The sequence below is a fragment of the Lithobates pipiens genome, unplaced genomic scaffold (assembly GCF_037356315.1).
Source record: "Lithobates pipiens isolate NorthernLeopardFrog02 unplaced genomic scaffold, aLitPip1_a1.2 Scaffold_23, whole genome shotgun sequence".
NCBI lineage: Eukaryota > Metazoa > Chordata > Amphibia > Anura > Ranidae > Lithobates > Lithobates pipiens.
This window is the reverse complement of record NW_027507785.1, coordinates 199244921-199265227: the sequence shown is the minus strand read 5'-3', so window position 1 is coordinate 199265227 and position 20307 is coordinate 199244921. Positions and strand designations below refer to the sequence as shown.

Below are 20307 nucleotides of genomic sequence, written 5' to 3'. Positions count from 1 at the left end.
GGCGTTGGGGTTCCCCTTTAAGTCTATACCAGGCGGCGGGGCCAGCGACGTCTCCTTCGCGGGCCCCGCCTACCTGGAGACCCGCTCAAAATGAGCGGACTTTTCTCCGGGCGGGAAAAGTCTGCTCATTTCAAAAGTACGGCGGACTGGCATACACACGGCCGGATTGTCCGCCGAAATGCGAGTCCGGCGGGAAGATTGGAGTGCAACACGGCATTCTAAGTCCGCCGTACTTTCGGGTCAAAAAAGTATGCCGGAGGCTACACACGGGGGGATTGTTTGGCGGACTTGAGTTTGCCGGACTTTTCCACCGGATTGTTTGATCGTGTGTACGTGGCATAACAAACCTTCACAGAACTTCTGTATTTATACTGAGATTAAATTACAAACAGGTGGACTATTTACTAATTTGTTGACTTCTGAAGGCAATTGGTTCCACTAGATTTTATCTAAGGGTATCGGAGTAAAGGGGGCTGAATAAAAATGCACACCACACTTTTCAGATATTTATTTGTAAAAAAATTTGAAAACCATATATCATTTTCCTCCCACGTCACAATTATGTGCCACTTTTTGTTGGTTTATCACATTAAACCCCACAAAAATAAAATTACGTTTTTAGTTATAACATGACAAAATGTGGACAATGTTAAGGGGTATGAATACTCTTTCAAGCCACTGTACATAGAAAAATATCAGCTAAAAACATGTGTATACAAACAAGTGGACCTTTCAGTCTGCAAGAATAAGCTCCTGAAATATTACTATATACAGCAACAGTACCGTATATATATTTTAAAAATATTTATTTTATAAATAAAGGGTTTAACATAGCCAAAACATTTTATATTCTGGGGAAGGAACAGTGCTTATTGCTGTTTTTGTCCCTGCAATCTAGTTTTTCTCCATCGTGTTCTGGTGACAATTTTTTAAGAAAGGAATTTTCCTAACTTTGTAAAGATTCTTTTTCACTTCTTGTTGCATCCCTGGGACAGGAAGTGAAGGGAAATCTCCAGAATAAGATACATACAGAATAAACTTTGAGGGTTTCACCCTTTCCTACTCCATGCCAAAAAATGTTTGTGCCATTTACACACATTAAAAAAGTGGTACCTACTTTTCAAGCAGGTGACTTTGCCCAGGTTAAGAGTATGTCATCAGTCTGCTGTAGGCAGGAGGAAGCATGGCTCCATTCTCCTGTGCCCCAGGGACCAGAGGAACATAGTATTCAACAAGAGGCTGGTCTGTGTAAGATGTTTATAAAAACTGCCAGGAAATGCACAGGGGTCAGGATTCACATGGCAGTTTATTTTCTCAACTAGCATCTCAGTTTATGCTGGCTGTGAATAGCACCTGAACAAAAGTGACTGCATTCTTCCGAAAAGAAAAGCAGATGAAGGCATTGCTAGGGTTAGTACTGTCTCTATGACAGGTAAAAAAAAAAGCACGTTAGTGCTACGCCTACACATTACTTGGCATGCATGGAATTAACATGAAAAGTGCCTATACCTGTACTACTAAAGATGTATATCATTCTACTTTTATAATCTCACTTTCTTGCGTGGTGGAAAATATAAATTGCTCATTGCTGACCTCTAGTGTTAGAATACAAGATAACAACTGATGGCAACCTTACAGAAGTTAAAGTCCATGATACAGTGCCTGAATATTGTATGTAGGGAGTCTATTAAAACTAAAATGCAAGATGTAACCATGTTGATGCATTATAATAATAATTAGAATCCAGATTTCACACCAAAAATTGTTTAAATAATTTTTGCTAGAGAAGGGAAATGTTAAAACTCCTATCAGAGATTTAAATCCTTCTCACGCCATGCGATATATATAAACCATGTTTTGGCTTTAGATATATTTTAAAGCAAACCTGTAATTTGCCTAGACAAGTGGAAAAGGACAGGATATGGTGATCACTATAAGGTGACTGTGCTTACCTTCCCTGAACTACTCTGTCTTCCCAATCTGCTACTGGATCCTAGAGAAAAACACATTACTGCCAAGTATGGGGCAGACATTGATACTACTCTTATGCTGCGATTACGTGCGTGTGGTTGCAATTAGCTGTGGGAGCTGTCAGTCTCATATTGCTTTCAATGGGGCTGCCGCTCGTAGCCAGGGGCGGACTTATAACTCATGGGGCCCCCGGGCAATAGGAGATTATGGGGCCTCCAGGCAATCAAATATTATGGGGCCACACGGTATACACAAACACACACACACACACACAGTCTACACAGACATGTTTCTATTGGCTGAAAAGGTACTGGAGAGGTGGGGCAGCTATAATCTGGGGATTTTTAGACCAAAAGGATGTCGATAAGGGACATTTCAAAGACAGATGTAAAAAATAACAAATTTTTACATACTGTCCCTGGTTTTACTGAGGCTGCCAACCCTGATGGGGCCCCCTAGTGGCATGGGGCCCTCGGGCTGTGCCCGAGTGGCCCAATGGTCAGTCCGCCCCTGCTCGTAGCTATATGCAGAGAACAATTGCTGGGTCTACTACATGTAATCACTAATGACTCAACTTGCAAGTTTGAATGGGGCCTTAAAGTGAAACTAAACCCTCCTATGCTTTACAGCAGGGGTAGGCCCTCCAGCTGTTTTAAAACTACAAGTCCCATGAGACATTGCAAGATTCTGACAATCACAGGCATGGCTCCTAGAGGCAGAGGCATAATGGCATTTGTAGTTTCATCACAGCTGGAGGGCCATGATTACCTACACAGCCAAAGAAGCTACCATCCTGGCCTCTGATCTGCATTTGCCATAGTGCTGTATACGTGTCCATCTCTGACACCAACCGCCTGATGACTTGACAGTTCCGTTGAGAACTGACCCTGCAAGTACAGAAAAATACCCGTCGATCCAGTAGAAATGCACTTATCTTTTATGTCCTGTTGTTAGTAACACACAGCATTATCGTAGACTAAATTCTGTCTATTCAATTATGTGTTCTTAACTCAAAAAAGTGCCTACAGTTGCCTCCAAGCCCCATCCCAAATTCCTTTTTTGGTTTCTTGGATCAAACTTCAAGTTAAAGGGACAACAACCAAAAATGTTACAAGGAGACCGAAAGACACAGCAAGACATTATTTAATGAAAAAAAGATTACAGTGACATTACCCATTTGCTGCCAAGAGGATGTCCATGGGCTTCCTCAGGTTGCAGTTGTTATACCGGGATGATACCTGCAGGCATCATCCTGGTACAAACATTTTCAACCTGGAGATTCTCTTTCCAGCAGAAGCGATTTGAGTGGCTGAATAGCCACTCAATCACTTCTGTAGGTGGCGGATCCCACCTCCATCCTACCGCCCGCCTTTCCTTGGTTCTGCCATCTGATCACGGAGCCCAGGAGTGATGCGACTGGCAGGGATGACTGCCCACAACAGAGAGAGAGGAAATTACGTTGTTCTTTTTCTCTGTGACCCGGAAACAGGAAGAGACAAGTATCTTGTCACTTCTGGTTTGGCCTTTGTTTACCTGGGTGTTAGTGGCCAGGAAAGCAGCTGATCAGACCGACCTGTGCCTGATCAGCTGCATTGGAGGCCAGAGGAGAGATTTGAGGTCTAATAGACCCCAGATCTCTCAATAAAGAGGACCTGTCATGGCCCATGCTGTCACGGGACACGCCTGATGACCGATCTGAGTACCGGCTTACTGCCGGTACCATGTGACCACCATGACCAATTACAGCAGGTCACATGACAGTTGTAAACAATGAATGGCTTCCTATCATGCCATCCATTGAATACAACTATGTTGCTAGCTGTGATTGGTCAGTATGAGCATATGGTAAAGACAGGGCCAATCACAGCCAATGTAATGCATTGCTATATGCAAACATAATGTGCAGAAAAAAAAAATCCCAATCACTTCCCCAGAGTAGTACAATGTTACATAACATTATATTGTTCTGGTCGCAGTGTGTTAAAAAAAATGTAATGAAAAAAAATGATTTTTTTTTTTGTACTGCCACCAGTCAGTGTCCCTGATTATTGCCACACCTTTTATATCAGGGGTAGGCAACCTCAGCCCTCCAGCTGTTTTTAAATCAACAAATATCCCTACATAAGTTGTACCTGTTTATCTGCAGTCTTCTCTTCCTATCCATTCAGTCTAGAATTTATACAGCTTGTCTGGGCTGCCAGACAAAGGAGTATGTGTGCTGGGAAATCTTTTCTTTCTAGTAGAGGAACAAAGCAGCAGAAAACAAATTACACTTAGTGCTCTTAATTGCACACTATAGAGGGATACGCTTTTGTTCATATTTAATGTCAAAGGTTTACAACCACTATAAATAGTGGATGTGTATGGATTCTTTTTGGAAGAACCCAGGCTGGTTCTTCACCAGTCTTTGGCTCCTGGTGTCAGCATTTTTTTTAACAATCAGGAGTGCTTTATTAAGAGTAATAATACAGTATAAAAATACATACCATACATTTGTGGAGTAGATGACATACATTACAATAATTTGTTATGACACATGCCACACGTTCAATTTCCATCAGCAGAGCACACATTAGATGAATACATATGAGTACGCATCAAGAAAGTCATATTTAGGAATCAGTTCCCAGTATGTAATAAAGGACGTGGGGGGGAGTAAAATGGGGAGCAGAAAGAGGAAGGGGGGGTTAGGTGAGGTAGGGAGGGGGGAAAGAAGGAGAGGGAGGGGGGACCATATACAGCTGTATCCAGGTGACTAAAAAGTTGTCCATGGCAACCATACTTTATCAAATTTCCAGGGGCAACCATGACTGATATACGTCAGTTTATATAATGATAGAGAGCGGCATTCATTTTGTCTTCCCAGATGGATAGAGCGGGGGGGGGGGGCGAGAAGAGGTCCACTTACATAAGATTTATTTTTTGGCATAGAAGAGTAAATATGAGATTAGCAGTTTACTATGGTGGGATCTTTGTTCGTGAATACCAAGTAACGCAAGTTCGGGTGTCATAGGAACTGAGAGCTCAAGTCGGATATTTAATTGTTCAAAAACCCCGGACCAGAAGGCCACCAGTGCGGGACAGGTCCAGGACATATGTGTATATGTGCCTGGATGTATCCTACACCTGGGGCATTGGGGAAATTTATCAGGGTGTATTCTGGACATACGCACCAGGGTAAAGTACGCTCTGTGCAGAAATTTAGTTTGTATGAGCCTATGCCCTGCAGAGATGACCAGTTTGGGACCACTCTCCAAACAACCTTCCCAGTCCTCCCTCTCCAGGGTTGGGATATCTGCCCTCCACATTTCCCAAAGCCTATCCAATTTTTGTGAGTCAATTCGAAGCAGGCTACTATATAATGCAGAGAGAGGCTTCATCAGGTCATCACTGGACAGGAGGTCCTCCACCAGGTCCAATTGAAGAATCAGAGGTGTGGGAAACTGAGCCCTAGCCGCGTGACGAAGTTGGGCATACCGAAAATACATCCAGCCTGGAGGTCATAAGTCCTAGTTAATTGGGGTAGGGTCAGTAAGGTGCCCGCAACCATATTTTTTTATGTTTTTATTCCAAACTGCGCCCAGACCTGGGGATCCAGCATTGAACTAAAGTGAGGCAGATTAGGATTACCTCATAGTGGCTGGACCGGGGACCAGCATTCTGCCTGGAAAGACCTGAGTCGGGCCATATTCCACACTTTAACCGTCAGCTTCGTTGGTGCAGAGAGATCCTCATATGCCCTCATCCCCCCCTATAGGCCAAATTTTGTAGTGCTTGCAGCAAGCCCAACTGGGCCGCCTCTACACAAACCACAGCGCTCAAGTGTTTTGCCTCAAACCACCAGTACACTGTAACCAGCATAGCTGCCCAGCAATAAACCCTAAAGTTGGGAAGGGCCAAACCCCCCAGATGTGCCGGTAGGCTCAACGTGGATTTCATTTCACCAGTTGTTGGACGGATCCATTCCATATAAAGGAATTGACACACCTATCCACCTCTCGAAATAAACATTCCTTTATCCATATCGGGCTGTTCCAAAAAAGATAGATGACCTTTGGTAAAATAATCATCTTTGAGATGTTTATATGGCCTATTAGGTTCAGTGGGAGTCCTGACCAGGCTTGACATCTCTCCCTCAGGAGGCGGAGAAGGGGAAATATATTAAGAGCATAGTACTGGGCAGTGTCTAGTCATCTTGACACCAAGGTATTTGAACTCTGTGTCTAGAGGAAAAAGGACTGATTTGGTCCAATTGATCTGTATACCTGACAGGGAACCAAATTTGTCAAATATCTCTGGGGCAGCAGACAGGGATGCTCCTGCATCATTTAGATACAGTAAGGCATCATCCGCATAGAGGGATATCTTTTCCTCCAGATTGCCAATCTGCATCCCCCGGACCTCCAAATTCTCCCTGACTAAGACTGCGAGGGGCTCTAGTGCCAGGGCAAACAGACTGGGGAATAGGGGACAGGGGTACCCTGGGGAATAGGGTACCATGGCGGGTAACTCTGCAGTGGGAAGGATTCAGATATCCAGTCATTAGTGCGCATCCTAGCCTTTGGTGCTCTGTAGACCAAAACCAAAAGTCCCATGAGTTGTACGCCAAAACCTTGGGCAAAAGCCACATTGTTGCAGCACCCCCCACAGGTATCCTCACTCCACTGAATCAAATGCCCTTTCGGCATCAAGGGAGGCAATAACCCGTGATCCAGCATTATCGTGAGTCAGGGACAAGTTTAGGAAGAGATGCCTAATGTTTATGCCTTGCATAAACCCAGTCTGGTCAACATGTATTAGTGTTGATATTACTGAGGATAGTCGGGTAGCTAGTATCTTTGTCAATATTTTTGCATCAACGTTGAGCAGTGATATGGGTCAGTAAGGCGCACATTCCTGTAAGTCTTTACCGGCATTAGGACAATGATAGCCTCCTCCATAGACTCCAGAAGCACATTTGCCTACGTAAGTCCAGAGAGGAGGGTTTTTAACCTAGGCGCAGGGATATCTGCATGCTTGGAGTAAAACTCTGTAGGCAGGCCACCGGGGTCTTTCTGCTCTGTAGACCCCCATTTGCCGTTTGAACCTCCTCCAGGGAAATATCCTCATGAGGTTGATTCTTTTGATCTTCTGACAACATGGGAAAGGCAATAGTTCCCAGGTAGTCCTGCAGTTCAGATGGGGAGAGATGGGTCCTAGACGTGTATACTTCCCTTAAAAAATTTAAGAAATCTGATGTTGACGTCCTTGGGAAAGGCCACCAGCTGCCCACGGCATCCCAAATACTTGCTATGTGTGTGGATGCCATCTGACCCCTTGCCAGCCAACTAAAAGTCTTCCATTTTTATTACCATATTCAAATATTCTATGCTTAGAATACAGCATAGATTTTAGGATTTGCTCTGTATCATGTAGGGAAAGAGCCCGAAGGGCCCTCCGCCATGTGTAATGATTTGTGTCAGTGGGGTATTGAACATATTGTGCCTCACATCTTACCACCTCACCTTCTAGAGCTTCCAGGGACCCAGAAGCCTCCTTCTGCAGAGATATACTCTCCCCTTATCTGGGCTTTGAATGTATCCCAGAGAGTTGCAGCATTGGCAGACTCCCCACTGAGGACCCAAAAATTACAAATAGCTTCCATCATTGATTCTTTTAATCCGTTCATTTATTGCCCAGAACCTGGGCAGATGCCACCATTTCAACCCAGGGGATTTAGCTAAAGAAATGTTAATATGGATAGGGCATGATCCAAGATCCCCCAGGGTAAGTGTTTTGCCTCTCTAGTACAGCCTAGAGCCCCAGAAGAGAGGCCAGATCGATACGGGATAGAGCCCGATAGGAGGTGGAGTGTCATGTATACTTCCTGTCCCTAGGATGGAAGTGCCACCATATATCAGTAAGAGCAAAAGTATCTGCCCAATTCTGTAAATCTGAGGAAGGGCAGGTTCCTGCGTGCAGTCTGTCCATGTCCTGTGAAGGCACCATGTTGAAATCACCAATAATGAAGACCTCCTGATTATTGAACCCCATTACAATTTGCATAATGTCTTATAGAAGTTGCATAGTTGCCAGAGGGGGAATATACAGGACAACCAGGACCACTTGCTTAGTATATACTACTGCATGTATAATCACAAATCTACCCCCAGGGTCTGTTCAGATATTCAGTATTTGGAATGGAAGGGATCTATGGACCAATATGCTTACCCCCCTAGCATACTTAGAGAAGGTGGAGTGATAGTGAGCTCCCACCCATGCCCTCCTGAGACCAAAGATCCTAATACCAATCAACTGGGTTTCTTGGAGGACACATATGTGTGGGTTATACCTCTGTAGATATATGAAAACCAACAATCTTTTAGTGGCTGAATTTAGGCCCCAGAGATTCCAAGATATGATAGACTAGCCATTAGCTATTGATTATAGATAAAATGCCATAATCCAGATATTACCCTGTCCCCATAATTAGGTTCTGTGGTGTAAAGTCAGACCAGTGTGCACTACTCACTGTTTGCAATGTCAGGTTGTTTGTTAGCACAGTATAACCAGATTGTACATGTAATATATCACAAATCCAGTGGTAGCAAAGCAGCTCCAAACTTAAAACTGTAACAATAAAAACCGCTAGTATCTGCAACGGCAGAAAACATCCCCTCCCTCCCCACATTCCCAGCCGACACTGGTAATGTATCATATCCCCCACAATAACGATATTCTATAGAGGGCATGCACTCAGTGCAAGAGGTGTTACCTAACAGGGCAACAGAGATGCTGGTATGGAGTTACATAGACATTCTCCTGGGTGGTCTCAGGTGTGCAAAACTTGACTACCTTTGAACCAATGAACATTGGCCCAATCACTTGAGTCTCAGAATATGGTAAAAGAAATGAGAAAGAAAGTTATATATTCATAACCTGCTGCAGAGATTGCTCACCGCTGTGTTTCACTAACTACCCCACACAGCTCAGTCTATTCTCCCAAGGCTGGTTTCAGGAACCTGGGTCTGATTAATTAAGCCATGCCTGGGAGAAAGCCAGTCATCCAGTAATAGGGACAATTCCGTGTGTATCCAGTCTATTGTCTCTAGTTTTAAAAGAGAATTAGCTGTTCCCATTAGCTTGCATCAATAGGGAGGGAGACCCGTAGGTGTCCTTCACCGGCACTTGAAGCCTAGAGGACATGATGCCACTTGCACGCGGGTGAGGAAGAAGAAAAGTATTGCAACAAGATCCTGGGCCTTTGCTGTATAGTGCCATCATGTACACCATTTCTGCCCTGTCAGTAGTGCATAGGTGGTACCATTCCTGTATCAATATGAGAGGCTAAATTATCGGTATGGCATCCCCAGAGGCAGCAATCCATCTAGCCCCAAGCAATCAGGCAGAATATATTTGAGGAAGCTAATGCAGACCCCTAGCCTGCAGTGGGAAGCCTGAGTATAAGGGTAAGTTCCAATTTAGCCCCCATAGTTACCAAGGCACTGGGGATGCAGTTGGGATATCTGTCTTGTGTGGCTGAGATGATGCACCAATCCTTATCTTGCAGCAGGTTTAACAATTAACAAAGAGGACAGAAATAACAGTGTGACTGATTCATAACAGGCCTGTAGCCGGCCACTAGCGATGGGGAGGCAGCGACTCCAGCCAGGCCACAGCGCCACAAGGTGTTGTAAAAAAATTTGACAGTCTCTCCATCTTGGACCCTCAATCTTGCAGGGAAAATTACACTATATTTTATATTTCACGCCCGAAGCCCCACTTTCACCAGGTCAAATGACCTACGTAGCTTTTGGGTCTCAAGAGAGTAGTCTAGAAAGAAAAGTAAGCTGGCGTTTTGGTATTTTAACTTACGTGCCTTACGAGCTGCCTGAAGGATCTCATCCCAATCTCTAAAGTTGAACATCCTGAAAATTAGGGTACGAGGATTGGCTCCAGGTGGTCCGGGTACCGGGGGGATCCGGTGGGCACGTTCCACTGTGAAATAGGGTGAGAACTGTGCTGCCGGCAGAAGGCATGCCCTCCACAATCACCGTGGGGTTTTTCCTCTCCACACCCTCAGGCATGCCGACAATTCGGAGATTATTCCTCCTGTTTCTGTTTTTGGCATCATCCACCTTGTATTCCAGTGCCTTAATCTTCGTTTGAAGAGTGCGGAGCAATGCTGTGTGTTCCACAACAGTGTCTTCCATCTGACCCGCTCGGTGCTCCACCTCCAATACCCTCGAGCGCAGTTTATCTAGGTCCAGCTGGATAAGCCCGACATTTAGCTGCATGGCTTCTATTTTATCAGTGAGGGCGGCCTGACAAGTTGCAATTGCCGCCATCACCTCTTGGAAGCCTAGCCTCGCCTCTGCTGTCTGCTCTTCCATATCCATTTGTGACGCCATATTGTGTGCGCGCTTGGGGGAGACTGCCACGTGTGGGGCCGCTCTCAGGTTGTATCCTCCACACACAATGGAAAACAAAGTCTCTTCCCCCGGCTGTGACTCCTTACGACTTCACAGCTGGGATCCCACTTTGTAAATGGTCCCACAGGCTCCTGTGACCTATGATGTGTCCCAGAAGGTTTTGGACAATGGGGGAAGAACTTCCGGTGGAATAGCTTGGCAATCTGGCCAGAAGTGGGAGCTGGGAACCAGGTGCCCCCCCAAACAAAAAAAAGTTCCAAAAGAAGAAAAGGAGGGTGGAGGAGGGCATAAACTGAACGTCCCCTTTCGGGTGGAGTTCTGTTTAAAGAACTGGGAGGGCTAATTAGCTTCACTGAGAGAACACATGAAGTGCACACAGAAAATAGGACAGCTTTGAGTATGTGACATGAAAAACTGTTTTGCATTTGTCAAACTGATTTAAGAAACTATTTATTGGTGTATTTAAGTTTATCTATGGTCAAAATGTGTGGAAAGAATCCCACACATTTATTCCTTGAATTCTGCAACAGGTATTCACTATGCCATGTGCGTAAGCATGACTGTGTCACAGAATTTACAGAGCCTGCCTTCTGAACTACAAAGGCAAATAAAATTATTCCTCTCGTGCCTCCCCAACCGTGCCTGATTCAAAATAATTATCCTAACATGATGTGTTTGCAAATATATTTTTATATACATACATACATATATATATATATATAGTTGCTTTCATGCATGACATTTATGTTTTTATGCATTCTTTGTATGGTTTGCACATATTATGCATTTTATAATGATTGTGAACACATCATATTAGGATAATTATTTAGAATCATGCATGTTTGGGGAGGTGTCGACAGGAATCATTTTATTTATTCATCTCTGTATGTGGAACACATTATACTGTCTGCAGCCACCCGCATATCAATAAGGTTTCTTAGTAGCTGGTAGCACTGGTTATAAAACTGCTTTCACTTCAATTGAACTACAGGGATGCTGAGATGAGGAGTTTTAGGAGGCAGAGTCAATATAGGAATCACTGCTTGCAGACAGCAAGGTACCATGGGATATGTAGTCCTTAGTAATTGAGAGTAAACAGCATAAGGGACGATGCAACACACACAGAGAATCCAGGAAGTTGTGGAGAGAGATGACTGGTAGACAGGCAGCACTCAACATTTAAGGAGAAGTAAGGTTATATTGGATTGTCAAATATAACTATTGTTTATATTGTTACTGCAATGCTGATGTTATAAAAGTGTATGCTGTGATTTCAGATTTCCTTTAACAGACCAAAACTGAGGAAATAAGAATATTTTTGTTAGGGTTTACACACATTTTTTTAAGTGGTTGTAAAGCCAATATGTGTACTTTAAAGGTTTCCCTCTGTTCAATGATGTTATGTGCCCCAGTGTATTTTCTACAAAAAAAAATATGTTGCTGTATACCTTATTTCAGAGCGCCTCTCAGCGCTCATGTGACTGCGTGCCACTCTCCTCGCCAGATCTGAGAAGTACAGTGGGAGGGGCTGAGAATACCTCACTGACATCAGCCAGGAGGAGGGGAGGAGAATGGAGGAGAGCGGCGGGCAGTCATGTGAGCACTGAGCGGCGCACTGAAATAAAGTATACAGCAACATATTTTTTTATTATGAACATACAGTACACTGGGGCACATAACATCATTGAACAGAGCGGACTCTATAAAGTACACAAAGTTACTTTGGCAGCAGGAGGGGAAAGGCGGGCACTGACACTAGCTGACAGGCAGGGAGGGGGAGAGAGAAGAGACAGTGGGTGACGGAGACACGTAAACTGACCACGGTATCAGGGGCTCAGAAGCCATGTTAAATGTGGTCAGTTTACAGAGGGAAGGTCAGCACCAGGCAGGATCAACCAGGTATTTTAGAGGACACAAAGAGCCAAATTACACAACACAAGCACTGTGCTGTTATTCATGCTTTAAAGGAACAGTATCCATTTTTTTTTTAGGGTTACAACAACTTTAAGTTTATTTACTACTACCACAGCCTGGTCACAGATACACTTTGAAAAGACCCCATCGTAACCTGGCTTAGGCAGGAATATAAATGTTTCAACATCTAGAATAAAAACGTGACTTACCTGTTTGTGTTTCTCCCCCAGTTGTCAGATTTCCTGCCTCCAGGAGTTTTTACTGCTGTGGCATCTGTGGTTCTAGCACTCTTTTTCACTGTGTGTGCTGGTCTGTGCATATTCATTGCTGTGGCTAGCATGAGATCAAATCAAGGAACCTACAGCCCCAGCAGACAGGAGAAAGAAGGATCACGAGTAGAGATGTGGAACATTGTTCAGCCGCCTCCCCTGGAAAGACTCATCTGATAAAGACTCACTTTTCCAGCATCCTCACTGCAGCTCTAGAAGCACCACCGACGCAACTGCAGAATACTCCAGAAAAAGATATTACTGAGACTCTCTACTATGGCTGTGGACATCATCCTACCATCAAATATTGCACTCCTAAATCAGCTGTAAAACAAAAGGACTATTGATTCAAGTATTGCTAAATCCATTCTTTTATGGGCAACTTTTAAGCCTCTTGTCTGTAAAATAAGTATACCAAGATATAGGCAGCACTGAAAGGCTTGAGATGCCCATAAACATTAGGTAAAAGTCTCCTCATGTAGTGGTTAGATAATTAAATGTTTAAGTAGCCGCAGCAAGAAACCACCTGGGAGAATATGATCAGAGAGTATATAAAATATTCCCCAAGAATCAGCATTGGGACTGTCTGAACCTGCCTTTTTCTCATAACATTCCTCCATTGCCTAAACAGGAGAGCTTATGTTACCAAACTGGTGCTCGTTAGAACAGAAGTGGGCACAGAAGACATCTAAAGGTGGCCATATTTTGTATACAGATCCAACTATACAGTAACCAGTGTGGCCCAATGTGTAATGTAAACCCTGTTGTTTTGAAAGATATAGCTGCAGACAGAATGGCAAGTGAACACTGCTTCATTTACATTTTTTTTCCCTCTGTTGCCATTGAGGGACACCGCTTAATGATTTTCACTAAGGGTAATACTGTTGCATACAGGAAAAACTGACACTACACAAAAGAAACTGAAAGACAAAATCTTAGAGGTTCTAACCTCTCCCACTTAACACCTGCCCAGTTACTCTTAGTGTCTATAGAATAATTATATATTTTTTGCTTGCATTGGGGGGATTTTCTACTATCAACAGCTGCTGGTGGGTTAATTCTGTATACTGGTGTTCCCTCTGTAACAGTCCATCAGTGGGCAGTGATATCCTGTCTGTGTTCCAGTTGGTGCTAACTCCACTATTCAGGTCCAGCCAGTCATCTGGGGACTCTTTGCTGAGTATCCAAACCAGAGCTGTGGCCTTACCATGTCTCTAAAGACTCCATTTTGCGAGTGAAATCAACTATTACTGTGCTGGGGATTCTTCACATGATTGTACCAATGGATGCAGCTAGTGAGACACTGCCTTCCCTATTGTCTAAACTGGCTGGGATTTGTTTAGACTTTTGGGGGGTATTGACTTTTACTGGGTGGCTTAGCAGTGTTTCAGCCCGGATTTTACATCTCCTGCCTTTTGTCCTGTGGCTGGGACCTGATAATGCAGTTACTGTTACTGTGTATGCATACATCATCTGCTTACTTTCCATGCTTGGCTATTCTGTGGTGTTATTGAGGCAGTCCCTGAAGCAACACAGAAGATCACTTCCCTGCCCTCTTTGCAATTCTCCATCTTGCCACTCCCAGTTGTGGAGATTGGTAGCTATTTTCTTAAATGTTCAGCCTTTTTGTGCTTGGTCCAACACAAACTCAAAGAAACGATTCCTCTGCTCCTGACCTTCATTTTAATGTGCACAAGGCAGAGATTGCCATAGTAAGATTGTGTTTTTTCTTTTATCATGCAGGATTTTTTGTCTAGTATGTTACTACTGGAAAGAACAACAAAAGAAAGGGTGCACCAATCTAACCATTTTTATTTTGAAAGATAAAACGTATTCTACTTACAAATGCATAGCAACCATAGGCATGTAAAAGGGTGCTGTGATACCATCTCAAGATCCACAGTGCTCAGCCAGTGGTGTGGGAAGCCTTCATAGCATCCAAAGTCCTACGCGCTTTAAGAGTCAAGGGTCAAACAGAAGAGGGCTACTTCTGTTTTGCAGGGGATTCTGACACAGGGTTCCTTAAACTTTTTGAGTATGTTGGAGATCCCTTAGGGCATTCTATTGGATACTGATTCTCTCCCTTCCCCGGAGGAGGAGGAGACCTCCCTAGCTGAATTTCAATCAGTAAAAAAAGAAGAAAATGGTTTAATAACAGCACAGTGCTTGTGTTGTGTAAATAATCGAAATCCTCCATATACACAATCCTATACCCACAGTTTAATTCCTTGACCTTAATTGTTTCCAGATGCTTGATCCCTTTGCTGAGAATTATATCACAAAGTAGACTACTCCTCCCGAGTCGACTGACCTTAACAAGTCTGTGACCAGTTACTTGTTAGTGGGATCGGCTCTTCAACCCCTCCCAATCTCCCAAACATTAGCTGACTGGACTAAATCACTAAGTAAGAGATCATTCACCTGCTGGTGTTATTTTCTTACTTTATTGATTATGTTGACCAAATGACTGCTGCATCAAATTTTATGAGCACTGCTGGATGCCAGCCATGTTTTGTCTTGGGCATCCCTTTCTTCAGTTCCAATTTGCAGACCTGATCTGGTTTAAGTGCTAGTTAATCGAGCAATAGTAAAAATGCCTATGTCTGTGCTTGGGAAAGCTGGATGTCGATTGACTAGCATCTTGGTTCAACCAAAAGCTAGACAGATTTGTCTCCTAAACAAGGAATCCAACAGTGGGTGTTGTGGATGACATAGTAGTACCATGGCATCAGTATGCCATGATCTATGCTTTTTCCCTGCTGAAGCTATTATTATTAGGTTATTCCAGTCATTCTTATAACTCTAAATTGGCCTTGCAGAGTGTGGTACACCAACCTTGTTCGTCTGGTAGCCAACACTCTGTGGGTGGCCTATATCAGATAGACCAGACTTGTTATGCTGAGGACTGAACTTCTACTCTGCATCTCAGTTGCTGACCTTGATGGCTTGTCTGTTGGAACCCAGTTTCTGAGAGACAAAGGCACTGCAGGTTCAGTTATCATGACCATGCTTAAATCTGGCAAATCTACTTTCTGCAAGATTTATCATTGTATGTGGAAGTCTTGTTTTTGCTGGTTTTTGGAGGTTTCCATATGTCCCTTTTCGATGGGCTAAACCCCTTTTTCATAAAGTTAGAGGTAGAACAATGTTTAACCATTAAGTCCATCAAGGGACAGGTGTCTGGCCTGTTTGTTCCGTCATTGTACGCTTGCTACTTATCAATATCTTCAGCACCCACTGTAACTGTGGAATTTAAACCCAGTATTGTTGGTGTTACAAAGATACCAATTTGAACTGATTTGGGAAATTTTTAGGACATCATCTGAGGTAGCCTTTCTTGTGGTCATCACTTCTCCTAGAAGAGCCTCTGAGTTATCAGAATTGTGCTATAAGGTTAATTTTGTTTTACACAAACACATATGCTATCTTTCCTCTTTGGCGTGCTTGTTACAACTGAGAAGGTGTGAGGTGAGAGAGGTTAGAGCTTCTAGAGGGCTGACTCTCAGTTTATGTCTATTTCCCTTGTGGGTGGCAGTATAACCTTTGGTTCTTTAGTATCCATAACTGAGTCTTTTAATGGACTCCAAGAAAATGATTTACCAGTAATTTTTTCTTATACTTGTACATATGTCATTTTTTTTTTCTTCCGTGTGACCTCACTGGGGAGATTTTCCTTCAACTGTGAACCCCATATAAGAAATGGGGGGATGTAGTTATCTCCGGGCCTGAAGGGCAGGGCGGTTAAACAAAGATTGTCAGTAGTTTGGGTCCCCATTAAAGTGATTTCTGCACACTTTCTGTACTGTAAGGAGCTGAGGGGAAATTTTTCCACCAGGGGCACACATGACAACCCTGACAGATGTTCTACCCCTGCCCTGCTTTACATAAAACTCTTGGCTGAAGTTGTTTAAAGTGGACCTATACTTCAGATTTTGAACAGTTGGGCATGGATTTATTAGCACAATTTAATGTGTCAAAGCAATAAATTACAAAAAAGTGTATCTTTAACATGTTATTGTTATTCCTTATTAGAAGCAGCACTTCCATAAATGTAACAGTGCCTAGGCACCCTCCATTCTGCTAACCTCACAGGTGCCTATAATCAGTGGTAAGTAAGTGGATCATGACAAGGTCAGTTCTAAGAACAATAAAATTGCCCAGTGATAACATGTGTCTCTCATAATATGGTGACAGCATTGCAGCCATGCAGAGTAGATGTGACAAAGAGGGCCTAAGCAGCTGCAAAATGCTTACTGCCAGTGAAATATGATTCATAGCTGACTAGTTTTACACAAACTGCATCTAAAATATAAGCTTGCCTTATTATAAGTTCACTTTTACCTATACACGACTATTGGTGCCTTTACTGCAAAATCAGACGATTTCTTTATATGATTGTTATATGTAAATTGTTTATGTGTATAGGTACATGGAAAGAAATCTGAAAAACATTTTGCAGAAGTTTTTTTGTAAGATATTTCAAGATGTGTGTTATATTTCCCTAATAAGGAACACGCTATAAATGTATTACTGTATACCCTTCCAATCTTAGGTTGGCAATACATTACTTGACTATAATAAGCCACACAATCAAAGGTGTAGCTATAGCCTGCCTAGAGATGTATTTAAACCTGTCAAGAGAGAAAAAAGGGGAGATGCCACCTCTCCTTACGAAAAGTCTACTTGCCTGGCTTCACCCACTAAATCACAGACCTGACAAGCATGCAGGTTTAAAAGTCAAAGGAAGTCCATATCTGAATACTTGCGTCAGGTCAGTGATTGAAACTATTGAATTCAGGGATGACTTCATTCTGCAATCTTTATTGCACAAACAGAATGTCTTGCATTCCTCCACTTGAAGGACTGCTCCTTTAACACATTTCACTGTTAAGCCTAGTACACACTACTACTTATTTCTGTTCAACCGAGCATGGCTCAACAAAAAAAACCTTACGGCTCAGGAGGAGCCACTGTACTAACTATGTGATATTAGTACAGTGATCTCCCGTGCTTGCTACCCCCAGCTTTGTTTTCTATGAAGAAAGGTGTAATGCATTGAAGGGTCAGTGCTTCAGGGGAAGGTGTGCAAGATGTACCCACCGCCAGAGCACTCCGTTCAGTGTACCTTTTTCGGTCATGCCCCTTCGACAGAAGCTGAAGTGAAGGTGCTTAAGATGTACAGTTTGTGCAATAAAGCTAGCAGAAGGAAGTGATCGTGGCCCTTTGTTCCCCATATAGTGAGTGTTAACAGGCTCCAGGGACCAGCAAACATCGTGTTCACAACAGAAGGAGAAGTAGAGAGCTTTTAGAAGCCTGGAAGTAGAGAGATTTCAGATATGAATAACTATTAATGCCAGAGGTTTACAATGACAGCCAGACAACTCACATTTTTATAAGTAGTTGTCAGCAATAGATGCCTTCGTGATTCTCTTATGACAGCTTTTCTTATTAGAAATAATAAGTATTATGTAATTTAGTATTTAAGGATTACTAAAACTCATAGGTCCACGGTACCTGAGGTGATTGTAGTCGTATTAGTGCACTTGCAACAAAAACAACTGTCCTTGATACTTTTTTTTATTTGCACGAACATCCAAATTTTCAGGGTGAGCTTTCAGGGTACACCCCCTTCTTCAACGTCCAAGCAGTTCATGCTACTGACATTTATGGCCAAAATAGCTCATGATTTTTATTTTGTACTTCATGAATTGCCAATAATATGTAATTTAATCATTTACCAAAGACTGAACAATGATTCAGATGTTTCTAGATAAAGTGCTTAGCTGTGTTTTTTTTAATATGTCATTTTACAACAGTAACTACCGATTTCTGTCATTAAAGTGTATCTATGCCCAAAACATAATTTTTTTGTTAAATTGAGAAAAAAAAATCAGGAACCAGTTAAAGGAAGTTCAGACGCAAACTTTAAAATGGAAATAACAGAACAAGCCAATGCCTGACAATCAAAGAGCAGTAAGTCACAAGTCATATGTAACTATTATTTAGGGGAAGTTTCCAGAAAAACATTTTTTTCATTTATGTACAGAATGGGGAAAGGTTAGTTTTAGGCCTAGTTCACACCTATGCAGGTTGCAGTTTGCATATTCCGGGTGCATTTAGCATTTTTCAATACACGATTTTGATCCATTGAAGTCTATGGAACCAAAAACCCCCAAAAAAGTCCCTGGCCCTCCATAAAATGCACAGACGTGAACTACATCCTTGGAAACCATGTTAAATGGACTGTAGTGTGTTTCTGCAAAACTGAAAATGCACTAAGAAATGCAAAGGTGGGAACCAGGCCTTACCGCTATCCAGGGTTCTGATCTTCCAATGGCAGCGAAACCTGACAGAAAGTCTATTTCTTCATTCTATCCAAAAGGTCAAATAAAAAAAAGTTTTGGCTATAAAGACACTTCGATATTTGCAAAGCATCTACTTTCTTATATTCTTCGTACCTATTATGTGCCAATATGTTGTATGTGTTTTTTACTATAAGCAACAAGACATAATTCTGTAGATGATTTAGTGAATTAAAAAAATTAAACTGCATATATATTCCTTGTCTGTTTCATAAATACAAAAATAAAGCTGACTTGACTTGTATGCACAATGTAAATGGATTGGTTTAGAAAATACCTGTGATTGTAGACCACCATATACACGAGTAGCTTCGCTTAACATTATATCGCAGCAAAGGCCACAGTTCTGTCAGGAGCATCTAGTGCTCCTGCTCCTCATTCTAGTATCCGGGGTTTTGGCTATGGCACTCTCCTTGTTTGTCTGTCCACCTGCAAGTTGATTAATGTGATCAGTCTCTGGGTGCAAAACGAACCTGTTATAAGCCAGCCAAACCCTCACTCACATCCTTGTGATACGTGTGTTATTCCTGATAAAGCCCCCTGTCTGTCTGTCCTGCACTGCTAGATTGGATTTCACTGTGTATGACCTTGGACCAGATTTTGGACTATTCCCTGAACTCAGCCTGCCTTTAACCTGGACTGTCATAGAACCACGCTACCTGTCTGCCCAACCATAAGTACCTGTTTGCTTTGCTCAGTTTGCGCCTGCTCTGGCACCTTAAGGTTGAATCGGCCAAGATTTATTCCATTGGTGGCCCCATTGGCACTGCTCTATTTGAAAAAAGTTGATTTTTCATTAGACTTTTCTCAAAGGATCTGGGTAGAAAATCCTGGGCATTGTTCAGATATTCTGACAGCCATCGGTGCTGGCTGCCTGAATACAAAGGCCAACACTGCAAATTCTTCTATTTACGCTATTTGGAATCAAGCGATTAAAAGATATATATATATATATATATATATATATATATATATATATATATATCTCATTGCCTCCCATTGAAGGAAGATTATATAGCAACAAGCTGAATGTATGCCGAAGGCTGCTAGACAACATGGCCAATGTATGTGGCAACTCAGACACGTAACATATATTACAAACGTCTGGACGCCAGATGAACTATGCACATGTGGCCATGCCACAGCACATCGCCATATAGTCAGTGAAAATTAAAGGTTATATATTGCTTGATCACCTGTGCAGAGGTCCCTGGGTGCTCGAGCCACTGGAGGGTAAGGATGCAGGGTGGGTGGAAAAGGAATGGGGAGAGAAGGGCTAGATGGACAGTTACTGAAGCTGCATATATAAGTGGAAGAAGGGAGACCAGTAGGGCGTACAGAAGAAATATGTTCACATACTAGAGGATAGTTTACATCCAC

The 20307-nt window shown here is 42.7% G+C and overlaps 1 protein-coding gene across 2 annotated transcripts in view; it reads left to right on the top strand.

Moving 5' to 3' along the window:
- The window catches only part of CRB1 (crumbs cell polarity complex component 1), a 171782-nt gene extending 152627 nt beyond the window's left edge, over window positions 1-19155 (top strand). For both annotated transcript variants that reach the window (XM_077452761.1, XM_077452760.1), the window contains one exon: window positions 12527-19155. In XM_077452761.1, coding sequence (XP_077308887.1) covers window positions 12527-12742 — 216 coding nt within the window. In that variant the 3' untranslated portion in view covers window positions 12743-19155. The remainder of the gene's footprint in view (window positions 1-12526) is intronic.
- The last annotated feature ends 1152 nt before the right edge of the window (window positions 19156-20307 follow it).